At 39.8% G+C, this 21,522-nt stretch overlaps 1 protein-coding gene and 1 pseudogene across 1 annotated transcript in view; one reads left to right on the top strand and one right to left on the bottom strand.

Moving 5' to 3' along the window:
• Dnaaf11 (dynein axonemal assembly factor 11) overlaps window positions 1–21,522 on the top strand; it is an 83,422-nt gene that overhangs the window by 1,163 nt on the left and 60,737 nt on the right. Inside the window, exons 2-3 of the mRNA XM_077105586.1 lie at window positions 6,123–6,290; window positions 9,735–9,812. Coding sequence (XP_076961701.1) covers window positions 6,123–6,290; window positions 9,735–9,812 — 246 coding nt within the window. The remainder of the gene's footprint in view (window positions 1–6,122; window positions 6,291–9,734; window positions 9,813–21,522) is intronic.
• LOC143382324 (COMM domain-containing protein 1 pseudogene) lies at window positions 14,733–15,285 on the bottom strand (annotated as a pseudogene).

Below are 21,522 nucleotides of genomic sequence, written 5' to 3'. Positions count from 1 at the left end.
GATAGGAAAAACAAAAAAAGATGGAGGGCAGAGATAATGGAAATCCCCAGGAAAAGGCCAGTGGGACTCAAGTCACACAGATTTTGGAGATTATACTGAGAATATAGAAATCTGCAAGATTTTAAATTCACAAAAGAGTGACAGGGAAACCGAAGAGTTTTGTTCCGAGACATGACTTGGCCATGTAGGAGTTCAAGTGGGAGAGATGGGTCTAAACCCAAGTCCTGGCAGCAGGACAAATGTCTACTCCTCTTTTGAGTACTCACTGTGTGCCAGGCCTGGTTAAATGTTTTACATGCATTCTCCCAAAGATGCCTTCTGGACCCTGCATTGCACCACACTGCCCCCTGAGGAATCAGGGCAGATGGACAGATTTGAGTGGTTCAGGTGGAGAGGGTGGTGCTCCCTGCTGCTCCCCTGCAATCCCTCTCACACATTGCATCTCCCCCATGTTTCCCTATAAATGGCCTCCATATCATGCTAACACTTCAATTTTTCTAGAAGGGTTGGGATGTATAGCATATTAGTTTTTCCTTGAATTCTTGGTAGTGTGTATCAGTGCAGACCGCTGTGCCTTCTATGTGGGAAGGTTTTAACTGCATATCTGATTACTTTGGAAGGCAGAGGGTTTGCAGCTCGCCCATTTCTTCCCTAGTGAGCTTTGGTAGTTTTTATCTTTTGAGGAATTTACCTATTTAATGTAAGTTCTTGATTTTTTTGCATAAAATCATTTATATTATTCCTTTATTGTCCTCTTAACATCTGTACAATGGATAGGACATCACTTTTCTCACTCCTGATATTGGCATTTCATATCTTCCTTCCTTCTTTCTTTCTTTCTTTCATTTCTTTTTTTCTTTCTTTTTTACTGGGTAGAAGTTTACCTAATTTTATTTTCTTAAATCTTAATATTTATTGGCTTTGCCTATTTTTGGCTTTCCATTTTATTGATTGCTGTTATAATCTTTTATTTACTTTCTTCTGCTCATTCTAGATTTAATTTGTTCTTTCTGGTTTCTTAAAGTGAAAGCTTTTGTTCACAACTGTTCTCATTTCTTACTACAGGCATTTGGTGCTATAAATTTGTAGCTGTAGCCCATAAATTTTGATATGCTATTTTTTCCATTTTTTCATTCTGTTCAAAATGCTAATTTTCCTCTTGATTTCCTGAAGACCGGTGTTTTAAAAAATTACTTTCATACATTTTGTCTGGATTTTAAGTTATTTCAGGCTGTGAGGATAAATCCTATCCTATGACTCTATTATATCTGGTGCCTAAATTCTCTGCTAGTCTTACAGTTGGTCTGGCCTTGCTCCTATGCTTTTTCTGCCCTCTGGTTCCAAAATGAAAACCTCATCATATGCTACCACTGCAGTGCTCTGGTTTTTACATTTAGCTTTTAGTAACCAATTAGCATCTCAGTCTTTCATTACCAATGTTTGTAGCCTCAATCTGCCCAATACCACTGTCCCTTGGCCTATTGTTTTCCCTATATTTCTCTAATGTCTGCTGTATCACACTAGTGCATTCCCTCCAGCTGCTCTCTCATCTCTTTTCCACACCACTCAGCCTTGATGATGACTAGCTATCTCAGGCTAGGCACTATGTTCCACTGACCATCAGTGTCCATATTGACATTCCTGTAGCAAGCGATCTAACTACAAGTCCCCATCTTAGTGACCATCAGCTTTCATGGATCTCTTCTGGGGTCAATTCTTCCAGGAAGCAGACTTTCAGATGGAGATTGGCATGCAGGAGGTCTGTGAGGGAGTGCTCTTGGGGAATTTGGACCTTAAAGAAGGCCTCAGCTAACCCACCCCAGGAGCTCTAAACTCAGGATGGACCTACTGACTTGCCAAGTTCTGAGGAAGGGCTGGTCTTTTAGAGCCACACAACCCTCTCTGAATAGGGCTGTCCTGGAAAAGGATGGGACCTTGGTGGAGGTGTGCTTCTTTAGCTGAGTTGACTCTGGAACAAGGTGGACACTCCCAGCATCGAGGGGAATGACTCAGTTTTGAAGGGGAGACTGGGCAGCAGGTTGTATCATCCAAGATAGCCTGCGCTGCCCTCCTCATTTCTTTTTTCTAGTAAACATCTACTCTCATTTCCTGATTTAGCTCATGTTTCACCCCCTACAACCTTCTTCTGACATCCTTCCTCTGACTCAATAGCACTGCCCACCCTCCCTTCTGTCTATCACTCTTCCTGGATGCTTCTGTCCTCCCCCATTGCATGTTGTGCTCCTTAATAGCACCCTGTACAGCATAGCTCCCAAAGGTATCACTGGGTCAGTAGTATGCTCCTGATGCTCATGAGTATGACCCTGAGCTAGTAAGAAAAGATAGGGCAAATATGTAATTCTGTTTTTTAAAGTTTCCATTTGAAATGGTTAAAAAAGTTTAGATACTACAAAAGGTAAACTTCCTATTTGTAACTCCTTTATTTCTATTTAATATCTATTTCACATGTGTATCTGCTAGGTCTTTCATGATGTTTGACAATACTGCACAATATGCTAGACTCATATTGGTTGATTTTATTCTAATCCAATGAAAAATATGGCTATTTATAAAACATGATACTTCTCCGAGTCAATCTGACTCTTGTATTTTGTTATTTGAATTTTTCTAAAATAAGAAAGTGAAGGAACGTTTCATCTAGTCCCTTTGTACATTCTTTACCATCAAACAAGTATTGTAATACCATCTCTCTTTAAACAGTCTTATGATGGCATACTAATGCTTCCCAAGAATGTTTAAATTCCTAGAGTGATCTCACCTAAGTGTAGTACTGCATTATGCAGAGTAGGAATTTCTAAAGGTGACAGTGTTCCTTGGAGTTAAAGAATGTTTGCTTTAGATTAGTATGCAAAACTGCAAAATGCTTTCCCATTTAAAAGTGTGAAATGCTATAATCTCCATACACCATGTAGATATTTTTGCAAATTTCTTCTTGGGGACTCTGGTTTTTGAACTGATGTTTGCCATTGCAGGTGAAGTGGTGTTGTGTAACAGCAGTTTCCTGAGTGCTGTAAAACCATATGCCACACAGCACTTTGCTTATTATCAAAGAGTTCAGAAAAGGGCCATCGGGAGGTTTCCTACCATTGTGGCTCTCCCTTCCTCTATGCTTCTCCAAGTCTATCCGAATTGTGTTTGCTTGCTGCTTCTGGGCAACCTGCCCTCCTCTCCTTTGTGTGCATAGGAACTAGTTATCCATGCTCTGGGATATCCTTACCCCACCCTTTTAATCTAATAGCGACTTTTTAACATCTTAAATCTCATGATTAGGAGACAGAGATCAACACAACTCCTTTCTGATATCTGCATGCCTCTGAAAGGGATGATTTGATAATTGCATGCAAATGATCAGTTTTACACATATAATAGTAGATGAAAAGAGTTTCTTAAATTTTGAGGATTTAGCAAGAAAATGTGGAATGATATTTGGTACCAGTAGGGCTTTGTCAGGCCTGTAAGTCTTCATGGTTAAACAGATTGGAAAAGTCTTAAGACTATAGAGCTAGGGAAGCCTGTGGTTGATACCTTTAGTGGCCCCCAAGAGCCAAGAAGGGTGTGTGGGTGCTCATGTGACCATTCAAGGCCAGAGACCAGGTGATGCTTGAGATGCTACCAGAATTCCCCCAAACACATTGGATCCAATCATGGATGGCAGCTCCTTTGGAGTTCAAATGAAGAAGGTAACAACTTCAATAGGAATGCCAAACTTAGGCCTCAACCAGGATATGGGCAAGAATATATGTAAAGGTCCATGTGCCAAGTTATAAATAAAACTGCTAAATAAAGTACTTCTTTCTCTCTTGGGGAGTAGGCCTTGATAATAACCCTGAAGACTACATTTAATTTAAGCTTCTCAGACTCCTTGGAGTTGGCCTGGGGAGAGCTGGATCTTTGGTCTACTCCTCACTTCTCTTCCCACCCCTGGCTGGATCCAGAGCCCATGCTCATGTATGATGGTGGGTTCTGTAGCTACACACCATTAGGCACTGGAAATCTGATAAATGAGTATCTGCAACATTTCATTAAGATTGTTCAGATAATATTGGTTGTGCCATTTCAAACCCTTAACCCACATTACATCCTTGAGAAGAGAATTATTTTTGTAGATAAATTACAGATAGAGAATTCATTTTAAATCCATAGTAACTTTATCATATTCTCAAATTGCTTTGCTCATTTACTCATTATCAGTTGATTAAAACTGTTAGAACTAACTTGGTGTGGAGGGGGTAGTTTTAATACTTTTCAGATTTAGTTTCAAGAAGTTTTGTTTTTTGTGTTTTTGCTTTTTTTTCTTCCTTGAATAGAACACTATGTGTAACTTGCCCTATGAACTAGTGGTGGCATTTCCGGGACTGCACAGTATACCTTATAGGGGTCCCAGCAAGCCAGGGCTCGTGGCTGCTACCCTTCAGCCTCCTTTGCAGCCAGAGTCCCTTCCCAGGCCAGGTTTACAGCCGTCTCTGCTTATCAGTGGAGCCAAAGCTTAGAGCAGCTGTAACATTCCTTACTTATGGTATTTTAATCTCGGTACCTCTACAGTCCCTTTGTCTTTTTTCCTAAATAACTGTCATTGCAGCACCCTCTCTCCTACCACAGAAGTACCTAAGTACACTTAACTGCACACAAATGGTTGATTCATACATGTTTTTACATTTAAAAAGAAGGACAAACTCCACTTTTAAGGATGTGATATAGAGGTGGGGCAGCCAAAGGTGCTGTGGAGAACATGCCTCAGTTAGCTGAATCTGTATATTCGGGAAGCTGAGGAATCTCAAATGCCTTTTATTTGCTCATGTTGAAGTGGCACAGCAGAGAACTTGGGAACACCAGGCCTGGCTCTGGACTCCACATTTAAAACTCAGTTGGCACTGACTGCCAAGGCTCAAGCAAGTTACTCAAACTCTGTCCTTTGATTCCTCAACTGAAAATGTAAATAATAATTCTACATATTCACACTTTAATAGATGCAAAGCATTTAGAGTAGTGCCTGACACCCTGAAACTGACAATGAAGAAGTCTTTATTGTCCCCTAGAATGGGCAAGCAGTATTCTGCTTAAAAAGTGAGGCTTCAATTATATTGATAGCATCTTTTTTTCCCCCTGGCACTGGTGATTGAACCCAGGGATGCTTTACTATGAGTCACATCCCCAGCCTTTCTCATTTTTTATTTTGAGCCAGGGTCTTGCTAAGTTGCTAAGTTTTGAGGCTGGCCTCAAATTTGTGATCTTCCTGTCTTACCCGAGTTGCTGGGGTTACAGATGTGCACCACTGCACCCAGGAGTAACATCTTTAACAGCACTAGGATAGCAGTATTTCTCCATTGTCATTGCCTCTTTGACTTTGGTGCATCTTATAAAGATGATCCATGATTTCATTCCTGGCTCCAGCAGGGGAGCATGGTATGGTCCCCAGCCACTTGGTGCCTATTCTTGATCTTCCTAGTCTAAGAAGCCCCAGGCTATACCTCATTCTTATTAGGAAGCGGAAGCAACTCTGCTCCTCCTCTGAGCAGCATTTTATTCCTCCTGAAAGCAAACTAAGTATTGCTTACTTTATAAGATTGTAATCTAAGACTTAATTGTTCTTTTCCTTTCCCTTAAGCTGAACTTAAATTAATAAATGTTGGCTAAATGAATGAGTAAATGGCTCCTCCTTATTGAATGATGGGAGATATTCTCCTATTTCCTCCTTGTCAGCCAGCCTGCCTCTGGGTGGAACTTGTTCTGTCTCAGGTCAGTTAGGGGGTCTCATCTGGTTTGACATGGTGCCACCATGAGAGGCCATAGCAGCACCCTGATAGTCATAAGTTGCCAACTCTGTCTGTATCCACACAGTAAAAGATACAGAGACCCCACACAGGCCAATGCAAATGTGATCTAAGACACCATCACATCTCTTTCTTCCCTCTGACTCACATGATGGCATCATGGAAACTCTAGGAGGGGGCATCAATTTTCTGATCTCATTTCTTTTGAAAATCTCTTGGGCCTGGCAAATAGACATTTAACTGCAAAGAAAAAATAATGCATTAAGAATATAATAACCCGATGACGGACAATGGGGTTGGAAATGTAGCATGCAACAAATTTTCTTTCAGTCACGGAAGATCTCATCAGGCGGAATGCGGAACACAATGAGTGTGTAATTTTTTCTCTGGAGGAACTCTCCTTGCATCAGCAAGAAATAGAAAAGCTAGAACATATTGACAAATGGTGCCGGGATTTAAAAATTCTCTATCTTCAAAATAACCTCATTGGAAAAATTGGTAAGTTTCAATACGTTGTTCTAATGATGTTTTAGCATTTTGAATGGGAGAATTCTGGAAAATGCAGTGTTATTCTTAGAGGGAGACAGTAAATGAAAAAGAGCATTAGGGGATTGGGCTAGCCATCTCTTGGGAGAAGTGTTGGAATGTGTCCCTGAACTTGCCATGTGTAATTGCTCTTGTTGCCTGAAAGACAACAACATGTTGGGAGATGAGTTAAATGTGAGGAACGCATTAGTCAACCCGATTCTTTAAAACGTTTACAAGGGAGGAAGATACAACTCAGACATTTTATGTCACTCTGGGAAACCAAAAGGATTATGTGGGACTCAATATGTCCTACTTAGGTTACCACAGACTGTGATGGTTAATTCTGCTGCATCCTATGTGTGCAAGGCTTTGCTCAGTATCAGACATTGAAGGGGTTCTAGTTTAGAATGAAAATGAGAGGTAAATGCAGGGTTAGGGATATGAAAATCAAACACTAGTATTACAACTAATGAAGCTTTTGGAAGAATGTGGATTAGACTTGCAGCCACGTAGGGTTGCTAATACAGCCCCCCAAATAAACTTATCCACCTTGCCACATGCAAGATTGGACAACCACAGATTTCCCTGATCCATGAATGCCTGTGATTTATGGCAAGAGGGTGTCGGACCATGTGCTTTTCTGCTGACAAAAATCCCAGAAGCCAGGAAAGAGTGTGGGACTGAACACGCCCAGTTTCTTCTTCCAGTTTACCATCAGATAAACGGGAACTTCCCCCACTCCCAGCACTCCTGCTCTACCCCCATAAGAATTAAGGAGCACAGAAAAGAGAAGCCCCTGGGGTCACGTTAATGGAGGTCTTGCCACTTGGAAACAGGTCGAGTGTTGGCAGCACTGTTGGTGGTAAAAGCAAGCCCAGGCTCTGGCATCAGGTGGATCTGACTGTGAACCCTGCCTCTGCCACTTATCAGCTGTGTGAAATTAGACAAGTCAGGTAGTGTTTCAGTTTTGTCATCCATAAAACTGGGGTAATAATACCCAACACACAAGTTGGTGCCAGGCTCACCACGAGCTACGTGCTCTTCTTAGATGACAGCTGCTGTGCTGTTATCATTTACCCCAGCCAGCCCAGTGAAGGTGGAGCAGAGGAGAAGGTAAAGCAGTTGGAGGAAAAGGGCTGGAACCAGTTGAGGCAGAGAGTACTCACCCCTGCTCTGCACTGGAGCCCAGAGGTCAGGCTTCAAGTTCATCGTCAACTCTCAGTGTGACATGCAGTGCTTCTCAACAGGAGGCATTCGGCAAAGTCTGGAGACATTTTGGTTTTCAGAGGTGTGTGTGTGTCATGTAGAGGGTGTTACTGACATCTAGGGGGAGAGACCAGGGATACTGCTATCCATCACACCATGCTCAGAGCGGCTCCCCACAAAAATTTCCAGTCCAAGATGTCAGCACTGCTGAGGTCAAGAAACCCTATGGATCATTGAAAACTGGCTCTGGGATTGTAAAAACCCTAGATTTGCTTCATTTTTGGAAGATTTACTAAAACTCTATATTTCTTCAGATAATTATTTTCGGCATCTTTTACTTTACCAGAAATTAGAAACTCTGGCATATTGTTCAATTAAAAAGACTCTTACAGAACACCACCAGCTTTTCTGCACGGGCTGTTGAAGAGCAGTCCTAATTGTACACATCTAAAAGAGTTCCCGAATTTTAATCTCCACAGCTGGGTCCATCACAATTACTAATTAGTAGCATAGTATTTCATGCCTTTTCAGAGCTGTGAGAAAGCTTAAATTTTTGCTTCCAAAGTATTCTTAAATTAAACACTCTTTTAAATCCTAATAATGGGGATTTTCAGTGCTGCTCCACCCATAGGCATTTAGGCACTTATTTAGCAAGCGAAACTACTTCTCTGGGATTCAAATCTTGTGCCTTTGAGGTAGAAGTTTGTGAAACAGTTTCTTTCCTAGAGCTCTGTTACTGCTGGGAGATGCAGATGGGCTGTGGAGGAAGCTCGAAGCAGCGCTGATCCAAGTGTGAGCTGAGGACCATCTGGGGTCCCTTTAAAGTGCAGAACCTGTGGGGGCGGCTCTAGTGCCCAACTTCACAACAGGTCTCAGAAAGCGGGGGTCTGCAGAGCTTCTTCCACCTGTCCCCCTCCAAGTTGATGCTTGTGCAGTGGGTGATAACTGCTTTCACATATTAGGGCTGAAACTCCCTCTTCCCGCTTCCTCAGAGGGCCTCGTCATTTTTCCTAATGGAGGCTTTTTTTTTTTTTTTTTTTTTTTCGTTTTTCTTTTTCCTGACCAACCTGTTCCCTTGGTTCTTGATGAGTTATTTGAAGAAATTCTTCCTGAACAAATCTATGGTTATTCCTATCAGGTGACTTTGCAGCAGTTGGAGGACTATACAAATGACAAAGACCAAGGAGGGGAAGGGAGTTCTTCTTGGGACAGGTGTTTTCGTGTGGGTGGCTATTTTAACAAGGATGACACTGGGTATTTTTGTTCAGGATGCAGGCTAGACATTCTGTCTATCATAATTCTTGGCACGTAGACACCTCCAAATCTGTTGACTGTGGAATGCTCAGCCGTTGCTAGGGAGCTTTTTGTAAACATTAGTATTACTTGAATAATTGCAGAGAGAAACTTGGTTTATCCGCAAATCCTCACTTTAAAACACGAGTAGACTGAGGCCCCAATTTCTGAAGTGTTACTCTCAGGTCCATGAGAACAAATATATGAGGTTTTATAAATTTTAGATGAGCTATTAATGATGACAAGAGTGATGATTATAAATCATCATGTTGGGTTTTCATAGTAACCCTGAGAAATGGGCAGAAAAGACATTATTTAAGTGAGGGTGTCCGAAACTCACATTCCTTAGCAGGAATTTCATCATTCATGTCATCTTAGAAAGAACTGTTCTTTCAAGGCACAGTGTAATGATTTAGTGCCAAGCTGCGGAGTCAAATTTCCTGGTTGTACCATGTAACCTTCGACAAATGGATTAATTCTCTGTACCTCGGTATTCTCATTTGTAAAAGGGAGACAGCAATAGATTTCACCTCACGGGGTTATTATGGGGATTAGATAATATATGCAGAGTGATTATAACATTGAGTGACACATAACAGGCACTCGGCAATACCTGCTGTCTTATTAGCTGTTTTTAAAAGTCCCATTCTACCGTGGTTCCTGGGCTTGTTTCTACTTGTTGTTTTGTCTATATGGGCATTCAGATTTATTAAAAAAGATAGTCCTGTATCAGGATGGTTTTGGCTTTAAGTAAAAGAAACCCAATTCAGCTGTGGCTTAACAGTGAGGATATCTAGTATTTTACAGCATGATTTTAATAACCATAATAATAATCCATCGATCTTATCATTTTCATAGTAAATTTGTAAAAATGTCTTTTATTTTGAAGGTTGATTACATTTTTGTATATTTCAGAAAATGTTAGCAAACTCAAGAAGCTTGAATATTTGAATTTAGCTTTAAACAACATTGAAAAAATTGAAAATTTGGAAGGTAAGAATTTTCTTTTATTTATGAGTTAAATCAAAGTTTTAAATTAGTATTAAAGAGTATTACATTTTAAACTAGTATTAAAGAATATTACATAAACTGTAAGCATACTTTTAGCTGTATATCGTATATAAATCTTTGTTAATTCTTGTAAAACTTCAAACAGTAAAGTGTTATATAAATTTCAAACCTGGGAGTGCTCCCCCCTTCCTAACCTAGAGCCTCCCCCGGGAGGGCGGGTGCTCTGGTGAGTAGCGGGTGGTTGGCTTCATTTTGCTTTCCCTCACCGGGGTCCTACTACAGTACTGTTTGGGAATTGGTTTCTCCCAGGACATTCCCTTGCTCACCAGGCATTCGGGAAAGGACACGGGGTGTGTAGTGGGATGGCTGGAGACGGACTTATCTAACCATCTGTCTGCAGTGGACGCTGGGGGGCTCCGGGCATTTCTCTGTAAGAAGCCTGGCTGCAGTGGGCATTCTTCCGCTTTTCACTCCCTATGCATGGGCACAGGGTTTTTCAAGGATTTTATTTAGAAATGGAATTTCTGGGTTAAATATACATATTTTAGAATATACTGCCAAATTTTTCTCCAACAAGAGTGTACCAACTTACACTTGTCCCTGGTCATCTGTACAAGCACCCACTTCTACCCAACTTCTCTGATGCTTTCTGCAAATGATATAGTTTTAGGACAAGAATACAATGTTGTCAAGTGATGGTTTTATTTTGTGGCTCACTTACTATTATTGAGCTTACCTAGAAACTTGCAGATGTTCACTGAGTGTCCATACTTCTTCGAGTGTGTATTAGATGATGTTTCATAGCTCCTGCCACCTTTTCTCTTACTTTGTCCTTCTCTCTAATGTGCATACCAGATGTTAATCCATTGTCATGTATGTTACAAATATTTTCTCCTGAACTACTACTTTTCATTTATTAAAGTCATGATGAGGATCTGTAGAATTCTTACATTTTAATATACAGAGTTTTCTTTTCACTTGTGGTGTCTGAGTATAGTATTTCATATTAAGTTCTCATTTTAATGGTTTTATTTTTTACAGTTAATCTATGCTCCATCTCTGATTCATCATTTCAAAATGAATCAAAATGTATTTTTCCCTTCCAGTGTCTCATAATTGAAATATGGGGACTGTTTTCTAAATTGAGATGATCCACGTGGCATACATTCACCACTTTAAACACACAGTGCAGTGGTTTATGGTGCGTTCATGGGGTCCCTCATCGTCACTGTCCACCCTAGGACATTTTTATCACTCAAAGAGAGGCCATGTTCACGAGCATTCTCTTCCCATTCCTCTGTACCCCAGGCCCTGGCAACTTCAGATCTACTCTCTCTCCATAGCTTTTCCCTATTCTGAACATTTAATATAAATGAAATCACAAAATAATGTGGTCTTTCATGTCCAGCTTCTTTCATTTAGCCTAGTGTTTTCAGGGTTCCTCCATTACCTGGCATGTTCCAGTGCGGCATTTCTGTTTATGGCTAAATAATATTCCATACTACAGATACTCCACATTTTGTTTGCCTCTTCCAGTAGTTGATGATGATTTGGGTTGCTTCTAATTTGGGCTGTTATGAAAAAGCTCAATGAACATGCATGTACAAGTGTCTATGTAAACATGTGTTTTTGATTAATTTGATATTTGATTCATTTGGTTTTGATTAATTTGTTACTTAGGAATGGAATTTCTGGGTCACATTGCTAATTCTATGTTTAACTTTTTGAAGAATGACCAAATTGTTTCCCAAAGTGGTTGCCCTATTTGATATTCACACTAGCAATTTACGAGGGCTCTAATTTATCCATATCCTGGCCAGCACTTGTTATTTTCTGTTTTTATTTTTGTTTTTATAATGGCCCTCCTAATGGCTGTGAAGTGCTCTCTCATTATGGTTCTGTTTTAGTCAGCTTTTTCTCTGCTGCTGAACAAAAGACCTGAAAAGAACAATTAGAGAAGTTTATTTTGGGGCTTACAGTTTCAGACGTCTGAGTCCTTAGTCGGCTTCATTGCCCTGAGCCTAAGGTGAGGCAGACCGTGCAGTGGAAGAGTGTGGTTGAAGAGAGGGCTCAGGATGTCATGCCAGGAAGCAGGGAGGGACAGCTCCCTGCACCGCGGACAAAGGCGTTTATTCCCCCAGGACCCACTCTCCAGTCACACCTGCCTGCCTACAGTTTCCGCTAGTTGATCTTGGTCAGTGGACTAATGTTCTAATTACACTAAGGCTTTCATAACCCCATCATTTCACCATCTGAACCTCCTTGCATTTTCTCATCCCTGAGCTTTTGGGGGACACCTCCGATCTGAACTATAACAGGTTTGATTTTCATTTCCCTAATGACTCATTATATTGAGCATTTTATGTGCTTATTGGCCATTCATATATTTTTGGAGAAATGGTTATTCAAAATTCTGGCCCCTTTGTAAATTGGGTGGTCCTTTGCTGTTGAATTGTCGACCTTCTTTACCTCATCTGTATTGTAAACCCTGATGAGATAGGGGATTGCAGCTGTCGCCCACCATCTGATGGGTTCCTTTTTATTCTCCTGATGCCCGGTTTAAGGCCCCATCACCTTAATGAGGCCCAGGCTTTTCCTTTCATGAGATGCCTTTGGTTCTCCTGTCAGGATCATATGAACCTGATATAGAAGGAACTCCAACTGTTTCTTCTCTTTTTATTTTATTGGCAGAGTTTGTGAAAAAAATGGTGTTAATTTGGTAGAATACCCTGGGAAGCCTTCTTGGTCCTAGGTAGAAAGATTTTTTCATTTTTTAGAATTTTCTTTCTTTTTCTCTCTCTTTCTCCCTCCCCTCCCCTCCCCTCCCTCCTTCCCTCCCTCCCTCTCTTCCTTCCTTTCTTTCCCCTTTTGCTGGGAATGAGACCCTTGGCCTTGGGCACACTAGGCAAGTTCTCTGTTAAGCCCTGTGTGGGAAGATTTTGATTTAAAGGCTTCACTTGTTATAGACCTGTTCAGGTGTTCTGTTTCTTCTTGCGTCTGCTATGATAGTTTCTTTCTTTCTAGAATTCATCCATTTCACCTAGGCTATCTCATTTATCAGCATACATTTTTCTATCTATTCTATTCCTTTTTATTTCTGGAAGATCAATAGTAGTGTCCCCTTTTCACTCCTGATTTTCAAGTTTGAGTCTTCTCTCTTTTGTCCTTGGATAGTAAAGCTAGAAGTCTGTCAATTTAGTTGATATTTTCAAAGAATAATCTTTTGGCTTTGCTGATTTTCTCTATTGTTTTATATTCTCTATTTTGTTTGTTTCCATAATTTTTATTGTCTCTTTTCCACTTTTCACTTTTATTTTTCTCTTTATTTATTACTTAAGATGGAAGGTTAGGTTATTGATTCAATACTTCTTTTTTCTATGTGGTAATTTACAACTGTGATTTCCTTTTGTACTACTTTCCTTATTTACATTAAATTTTGGTATGTTGTGTTTTTAATTAATCTCAAAGTATTTTGGGACTTCATTTGTGACTTCTTCTCTCATCTATTGCTTATTTAGAAGTATTGTTTAATATCCCTATATTTATGAATTTCCCAAATTATTTTCTTTAATTGATTTTTAGTTTCATTCTACTGGGGGTCAGAGAATATACCTTCTATGATTTAAATCATCTTAAATTTATTGAGACTTGTTTTATAGCTTAATATTTTGTCTAATTTAGAGGATGTTCCTGTACATTTTGGATGTATGCATATACACACATAGTATACACAATGTATATTATGCTTTCCTTGGGTGGAATATTCTAGTAATATTTAGGTCCAGTCTTTTTTGTTTGTTTGTCTTGTTTTTTGAAAGTTTATTTACTTTTCTATTTACTTGTTCTGTTATTAAAACTAGGTTATTGAGGTCTCTATTATTGTTGAATTATTTTCTCTTTCGGTTCTGTCAGTTTTTGCCTTATGTTATTTGGGTCTCTGCTATTAGAAATGTACACTCTCTTAATTGTTTCATCTTCATGATGAATTGATCTTCTTATCATTATAAATGTCTTTCATTATTGCTAATAATAATCTTTGCCTTAAAGTGTATTTTGTCTGATATTAGTATAACCCCTCCAGCTCTTCTATTTTTTCTTCTTTTTGGTTTCTATTTTATTGGTATACTTTTTAACATTCTTTAAAATTACAACTATGTGTGTCTTTGAATCTATGTGTGTCTTTGGCATATGGATGGATCATGTTTTTATTTTTAACCCATCTCATAAATCTTTGTCTTTTAACTGGAGAGTCTTATCCATTTACATTTAATGTAATCAGTGATAAGGTAGAAATTATATCTAAAATTTGCTATTTATGTTTTATGTATTCATGTCTGTTTTGTTCCTCTGATTCTGTATTACTGCCTTCATTTTTTAGTTTCTTTATCATATGAATGTCATATTTAGTGTATTTATTCAGTATATTGTTTTAATTTCCTTTTTGTTTCTTTTACTATATTATTTTATCAGTTGTGCTCTGAGAATTACAGTTAACATCTTAATTTATAATGATCTAGTTTATATTCACAGCAACTGAATTTCAATAGTATACAAAACATTGCTTCTATGTAGATGTTTCTCTCTCTCCTCATTTATGCTGTTTTTGTCAGTTATAGCTTTATATATTATGTCTATTAACATAGATTTATAATTATTTCTTCTTGTAGCCATTTTTAAAAATAAATTGGGAGAAAAATAGAAAGAAAAAATATTTTATTGCCTTTTATATTTACCTATATAATTACCATTATGGAGCATCCTTTTTTAAAAAGATTTGAATATGAGGATTTAATGTTATTGGGGGACCATGATACATATGTTTTTAAATTTCAGAGGGAGGAATTACAGACACTTTAATACAATAAATCCAACTCTTTTCCTATATCATCTTTATTGGGGTGGCTATATCAGTGTGCTGATACTTTCTTCTACCTCTGAAAGGTTCCTTAGGATTTGTTGACCTTGACCTTATCAAATTTCAGACATAGGTTCAGATTCCTGACCGTTTCGTTGTTAGGTGATGGGGAAAGAGTGGAACCTGGGTCTGTACAGTCCTGTTATGTCACTTTTCACATTTCTTTGACACTGACTACTATTCCATAATGCTTGCTTTGCCCTGTCCACTTTTCCCACGTTCCAGCTCTGTTGTGGCAGTGGGGCGTGTTTGATGAAGTTCCCTGACAAACTTGTCATCAACTCTCCAGCTCAGGCCCCAAAGTCCATTGTTCCAATGGCTCTGGTTCATTAGGTTCTCAGATTTTTGTCTTATGGATCTTCCAGAATTTGGAAATGACAGTAGTTTAGATGTGATCCCTCCTTGCTTTTTGGACTGAACTCTCAAAAATGCTTCTACCTGTTTGAAATCTATGTCTACAGACTTAAGAATTCCCCTCTGGTGGCACTTTCAGATGGAATTGACTTTGTAGCAGCTCTTTTATGATGCCAGGGTACCCATTGCAAGTGCCTTGGGCTAGGCCGCTGAGCAGCCCACATGGGGGACTGCACCCCCACTCTCCTGCCATGGCCTGGGAAGGCTCTGCCCCCCTATGGCTGAGCCAGGTCAGATCTTATTTTTTCATGTGAATTTGAATTACCCCTTAGTATGAGTTGGTTTCAGCCTGAAAGATACCCTGTAGAATTTCTTATAGTGTAGATCTGGTTGTGATAAATGCTCAGTTCTTAATTGGACCTACAATTTTTTTTCTCTTTTACTTGTAACTATGATCATAGTCATCATAATCATCATCATTGTTTTTGGTACTAGGTATTGAACTGAGGGGTACTTTATTACTAAGCTACAAGTTTTATTTATTTATTTATTTATTTATTTTTTTGAGCGAGTATCTTACTAAATTGCTGAGACTGACCTTGAAATTTCATGTCTTTTAACCTTTATTTCTTATTTTAAATCCCTTTGTTTTGTTATTCTTCAGTCTTGGATATTTCACCAGATTTAAATTTCAGAATAATTATTTTACATTAGCTCCTGTTCATTTTCTAATTCAGTTCTTTTACAACAGGCTCTTTCATTTGGCCATGAATTTTATTCTTCTGAATTCACTGCTGAATTCTGGTTGCCGCTTTTCTGTGATGTCTGTTGTTACTTTATGGATGCGATAGCTTAAAAATTTTTTTTCTAGGTACTTGTTGGCATTCTTTGTTTTCAATTTCTTTCCTCTTCCTTTGTGGTTTCTGTTTTATTTGCAGCCTTCAGTTTTGTGCTGTTTTTCTCTTAGTGGTAACACTTTGTATCTGATTATCCTCACAAAGATTGGGGCTGTGTGGTGACTGGTGTGGGCTGTGCCCAGGCTCTGTCTGGCCTGGCAGGCTGCAGTCTCTGGGTGGGTGGAGCATGCTGACTGGCAGCTTTGCTTCAGAGCCAGGGCCTGGAGCAGAGGCAGGCAAGCTGCTCTCCCCACGACTCCCATCTGGCTGTAGCTACAACTGGGAGGACTTGACTTAGATCGCGGTGGGCTTTGTCGAGGGCCCACTAGTGTGCCAAATGGAGATTTATGTGACTATCAAGGTTAAATATCAACAAAGACATAAATATGCATCATAAGTTGCTTGTTAAAATTTAAGTCACAAAACCTAGAAAATCATCATAGGAAGCTCCTGAGCCCAGTATCAGTGCAAAAACTAAGATGAGTCTTCTTACCTTTTTGGCTTTTTCTGCCTGGGGAATGGAATCACTGCTCTCTCTCAGTGAATACTACAGCCCTGTCACTATGTTATCTATGAACAAATGCGATGACAGCATTTCCTCTGTGTCTTGTGGCAGTGAGATTTCAATCCAAAACTCAGAGAAGTAATTCAAAGGTTGCTTGGGGCTGGTTATCCAGGGCTGGTTGTCTTATAGGACCTGGAGTTTTGTTTTGTGGTGGGTTTGTTCATCCACCACTAGAGGGCGGCATCGTCACTGTTCTCGTTTAGAGTTCTGTCGCTGCAGGCCGTGGTCCACCCGCAGCCTCTACCTGACAGGTGTGCCTCTGGTGTTCTACCTTCCTGCCCTAAGAGGAAGGACTGGCTGCAGGATACTTCAAGGAAATATTTGATGGGGGGTAGAGAAGGAGGGTGCATTTGATCTGATGTCAAATATGTGCTTTTTGTTTAATTTGAAGTGTTTGAGGCTGGAGGGGGGAGATGGATATCTGCACTCAGCCTGCCTACTTGAGTAAATCTCAGTATGATTTTTAAAAATAAGTCTTTTTCTTTTTCTTTTCTTGAATGCAAAACAAAGCTTGTTTATTTTCCTTTTTTCTCTTTTTGCTGTTGAGGAGTCACCAGGGTCAAATCAACTGTTCTGTTTTTGCATCCTTTTTCTCCCACCTGGAAGTAGGGGTGGGGTTGCTGACAGTGTGTGCCCCCCTGCCATCCCACCCCTGGGCCAGTCATCCTGGCTGGACCTCTGCTGGGCAGGAGACAGGCTAGGACTAACCTGAAATCAGGAGCACCTGACTCCAGGGACAGGTGTCCTCCACCGGGCCAGCTGGACAAGAATCTGTAGGAGGCAAATGTGCTCTGATTTCTTATGTGCAGGCCGAGTTGAAGGAAAGCTAAGGCTCATCACTTTGAGGAACATAATAGACATTTGGGGGGTCATGGGTTCTTCATCTATAAAATACAAAAATAGATGAGATTTTCACCTTGTTGGACCCTTTCAAATATCAGCCTTTTCTTAGATAAAATGTTTTTATTTTCTTAGTTAAAATGTCTTCCAGAGTCTTCCAAAGTAAACGTCATACTATATAATCTGTATCTTAAGTCAGACTACGCAAATACGTTTTCTACATTGATCAAATCCATCTAGCGTTTCTGCCAGTGTAAAAGGAGCATTCAGACAGGTAGAGACTTACTTGTGCTTATGTGCGGCTTTATATTCATTCTTCATACAGTGGCTGAGTCTACACTTTTATAATTTGATGACTGCATTTTCAAATGTATTGATGTATTTTTAAAAACTTTATACATTTTAGTACTTGAAGTGTTACTAATTACATCTGCTATTATGATGCTAGCTGCTCTGACTAGCTTTGTGCAGATCACCTGTGCTTTGAGGAGAGGTGTCAGATTGGGACCTCTTCCCCCAAATGAAATTTTGAGGTGGGAGGGGCAGCCAATTTAAAAGTCAATTTTGGAGCTGGGGATGTGGCTCAAGCAGTAGCGCACTCGCCTGGCATGCGTGGGACGCTGGGTTTGATCCTCAACACCAAATGAAAATAAAATAAAGATGTTGTGTCCACCGAAAACTAAAAAATAAAAATTAAAAAAATTCTCTCTTCTCTCTCTCTCTCAAAAAAATTAAAAAAATAATAAAATTCAGTTTTATGTATTGGCAACTACATGCTGAAAGACATGACTCTTATGTCATAGTCCTGACAATATCTTTTAAAATTTATCTGTGTTTTCACTGATTTAATAGACATTGTGTTTTTTTGTCCTTTATCACTTAGTTACTTTTGAAGATATGAAGTTATTGAATTTTTATCACCTATGTAGTAAAGTCTGAAATGTATATAAGTGTTTGTTCTTATTCATTTCAGGTATTAATATTTTTAATAATGATTTTTGACAGTTTAACTGATACATAACAATTATATATATGGGGTACTGTGTCATCCTTTTATATTTGTCTATCTTTTATAATGTTCAAATTAAGGTAAATTTATCTATTGCCTTAAAAAATTTTATATTATGGTGAACCTATTTAAAATTCCTTCCAGCTTTTACAAATGTATATCTACAGCATATTATTATCATCTATAGGCATCCTATAGTGCAATAGCTCCAGGACTTCCTTTCCCATCTAACGACAACTAAGCCATTAACCAACCCTATCCATCCCCTCCTCTCTTCCACTCTCTCAGCTCTGCTCTCCAGCTGACCTGGACCTCTCTACCACTGGGAACTCAGGCCTGTCCTGCCCAGGCCACCCTTTCCAGAGTGGTGACAACTGCCTTCACTTGTAGACCCAAATTTGTATTCTACAAAAGTTAAGTTTGGTAATTTTAAGATGATGATGATGATTTGGTAATAAATACTGTCACAGAGACCCTCAAGTGTACCAGTTCAGAGAGGCTTCTCAAATCCCAACTCCTCCATTCAGGAGCTGTGGGATCACCGGGAATGTCCGAGTTGACTTGTTTCAGAGTTCTGATCATCTGTCTCAGTGCCTCAGGGTGGCCGGTGGTCTCCCGTGCGTCTCTGGCAGCACTAGAGCACCTGCTGTCAGAGAATCCACTTCTAAGATTGGTTTTGGTTACCTGCCTGGCGCTGCTTCTTGGCCTCTGTGCACACATGTAGAATTTGTTCTTTCTCATTGTCCTTGAGATTCCCAGGGGCCTCAGGTCCCACAGCACCATGAGCTCAAGGTAGGCAGATGTTTCACGTGGCTTCTGACAGGTCCCAGTGTAACTCCAGGAGCAGGCCTGCCCAGGCGACTATTCCAGAAACTCCAGCAGAAGCTGTGAGCTGTGAGCTTGTGGCCCAGCCTAGAGGCCCCAGGACTTCACTGTGGCCACAGTCTACTGCAGGCAAGGCACTAGGACTAGGCACAGGGAGGGGAGAAGGGATGGATGCCCGCTGTCCATGAGGAATGGCGGAGCGCTAGATGGCAGCCTCTCAGAGCCAGGCACCCACACTCAGCTATCTGACACAAATTATTCTCTCTCTCCCTCTCCCCGCACCCCTCATTCTGTCTCTCACGGGCATAGTATTAGGGTTAAGGATTCAGTAAGATACTGTGTGTAAAGGGCTTCATACTGAGTAAGCACTGGACCAGTATATTAGCCACGTGGTTACTAACCTAGTCTACGCCTCGAGGACTTAGAATCTGTGACACCTGAAGACACCAGGATGACTGACACCTTAGTTTTCTATCAATTTCATGTATTTTTTCCTTTTGTTTATTTATGTTCAAAATATCAAATATAACCATGTTGCAAATGTTTTGAAACTAGAGTAAAGTGTACTCTTCGTTCCATCATTATTGGTGACATTTTAGAGTGTATTCTTCCTGTCTGTCCTTGTACCCTGTTGTAACTGTAGCTCAGGGCAGTGCTGTATCTTTTTTCACTTTCTTCAGATCTGAAGCTTCCCCCATGCCCTGATATAGCTTTGATAACCATCATTTTCACTGTTACTTAATAGTTTATGATTCTATTAGAGTTTGCTTAACAATTTCTCCAAATTGGGCATGTAATTTTCTTTTCTTTTTTTTTTTTTTAATGTGTGCTGATTTATTTCTTATCCTAAAAGTATATTTGTCAAATATACTTTTAGGATAAAGTATATTTACCTGATGGCTCTGACGGAATCTGACCCAGACTGAGCCTTGTCAATTCCCTTCTTTTCCCTCTGCTGCTCCCTTATCTTTGAAGTTGAATTTCCTTGAGTTCTCACCTGAGCAACTAACTGACCTCCCTGTTGACTGATCTGCCCAGTTACCCATTTATCCTTTCTTTGTGGCTTTCCTCATTCTTCTCTTACTCCCTCCCTCTCTCGCTCCTCCCTTCTCCTTTCTTCCTCAAGTATTTCTAAGGCCTCCCTATGCCAAGGAGTCTTTTTTGCATAGTAAATAAAGCCATATGCAAAACAGGGTCCCACTCTGCAAGGAGCATGAATTCTAACTGAGGGAGATAGGTCAACAGTCAAGCAAAAAAGGAAGAATATCAGATATGGCAAATAGCATACAGAGAATTACAATGTGGTAATGTGTGCACTAGAGAGTGACTGTCATGCGGAAATATAGACAAGTCACCAGGAAAGGAAAGGCCGTGTCTACCACAGGGAAAGGCTGTGTCTACCACACTTTTCTACTGTACAGTCATTACATTTCATGTTGTAATTAATGAGTAACTTGTGGAAGATACTCTGACATTGTGTGTCTATCTTATTCCTCATCATGCTTTCATACGTAGTTTTAGCATTCATTAATGGCTTGTAATTATGCCATTCCTTTTATGTTTATGAGATGACATTCTACTTAAGAAAGAACTTTGCCTTCTCTCCCATTTAATTATTTACTTATTCACTCATGGTTCCTGATATCAGTATGGACTCATGGATTCTGGTTTTATTCAGTGGATAATGTTACTGTCATTTTGTTTGCTGATCACATTGCCCCAGTCCGGGTCAAAGGAGCCCTTTCAATCAGCTCCCTGTGTTGTGATGGCTCTTATCCTTCTCTGTGTTCTTCTCTGGTTCATGGCATGATAGGATAGGATGCGCCACTTTTTATCTTCCATTTTCCTGATTTTTTCCCATTTCCTCTTCTTCCTTGCTTCCTATATTTTTGAGATTGGATAGATTTGGGAGATTATTTTCATATTCCATGCAAAAGGTGACAAGAATTAAAGTATAGGTAAGAAAATTAGGGTGGACAGGAAGTATATGAAAAGACTTGAGGAGTTAAGACTGGGAGGGTTTGGCTGGTGACATGAGGTGGTGAGAGAATAAGTTTTCAAGTTCATGATTAGACCTTTGGTGTCAAACTCACATTTGACACAAAAATGTTAGTGACGCTGACAGAATTTAGACACAGAGAAACTATATTGATGACTGGAGAGTGAGAAGAAGTGAGGAGAGTTCTGTTTGGGATATGTTGAAGGTGCTGTGTCTTACAGGAATTCTGACATAGGAAGATGACATTCAACAGGAAGGTCAAATATGGAGTTTTCATGTGGGAGTCCTC

This window comes from Callospermophilus lateralis, chromosome 16 (assembly GCF_048772815.1).
Source record: "Callospermophilus lateralis isolate mCalLat2 chromosome 16, mCalLat2.hap1, whole genome shotgun sequence".
Taxonomy (NCBI): Eukaryota; Metazoa; Chordata; class Mammalia; order Rodentia; family Sciuridae; genus Callospermophilus; species Callospermophilus lateralis.
Note: the sequence above shows the minus strand (reverse complement) of the source record. Positions and strands in the feature narration are given on the sequence as shown.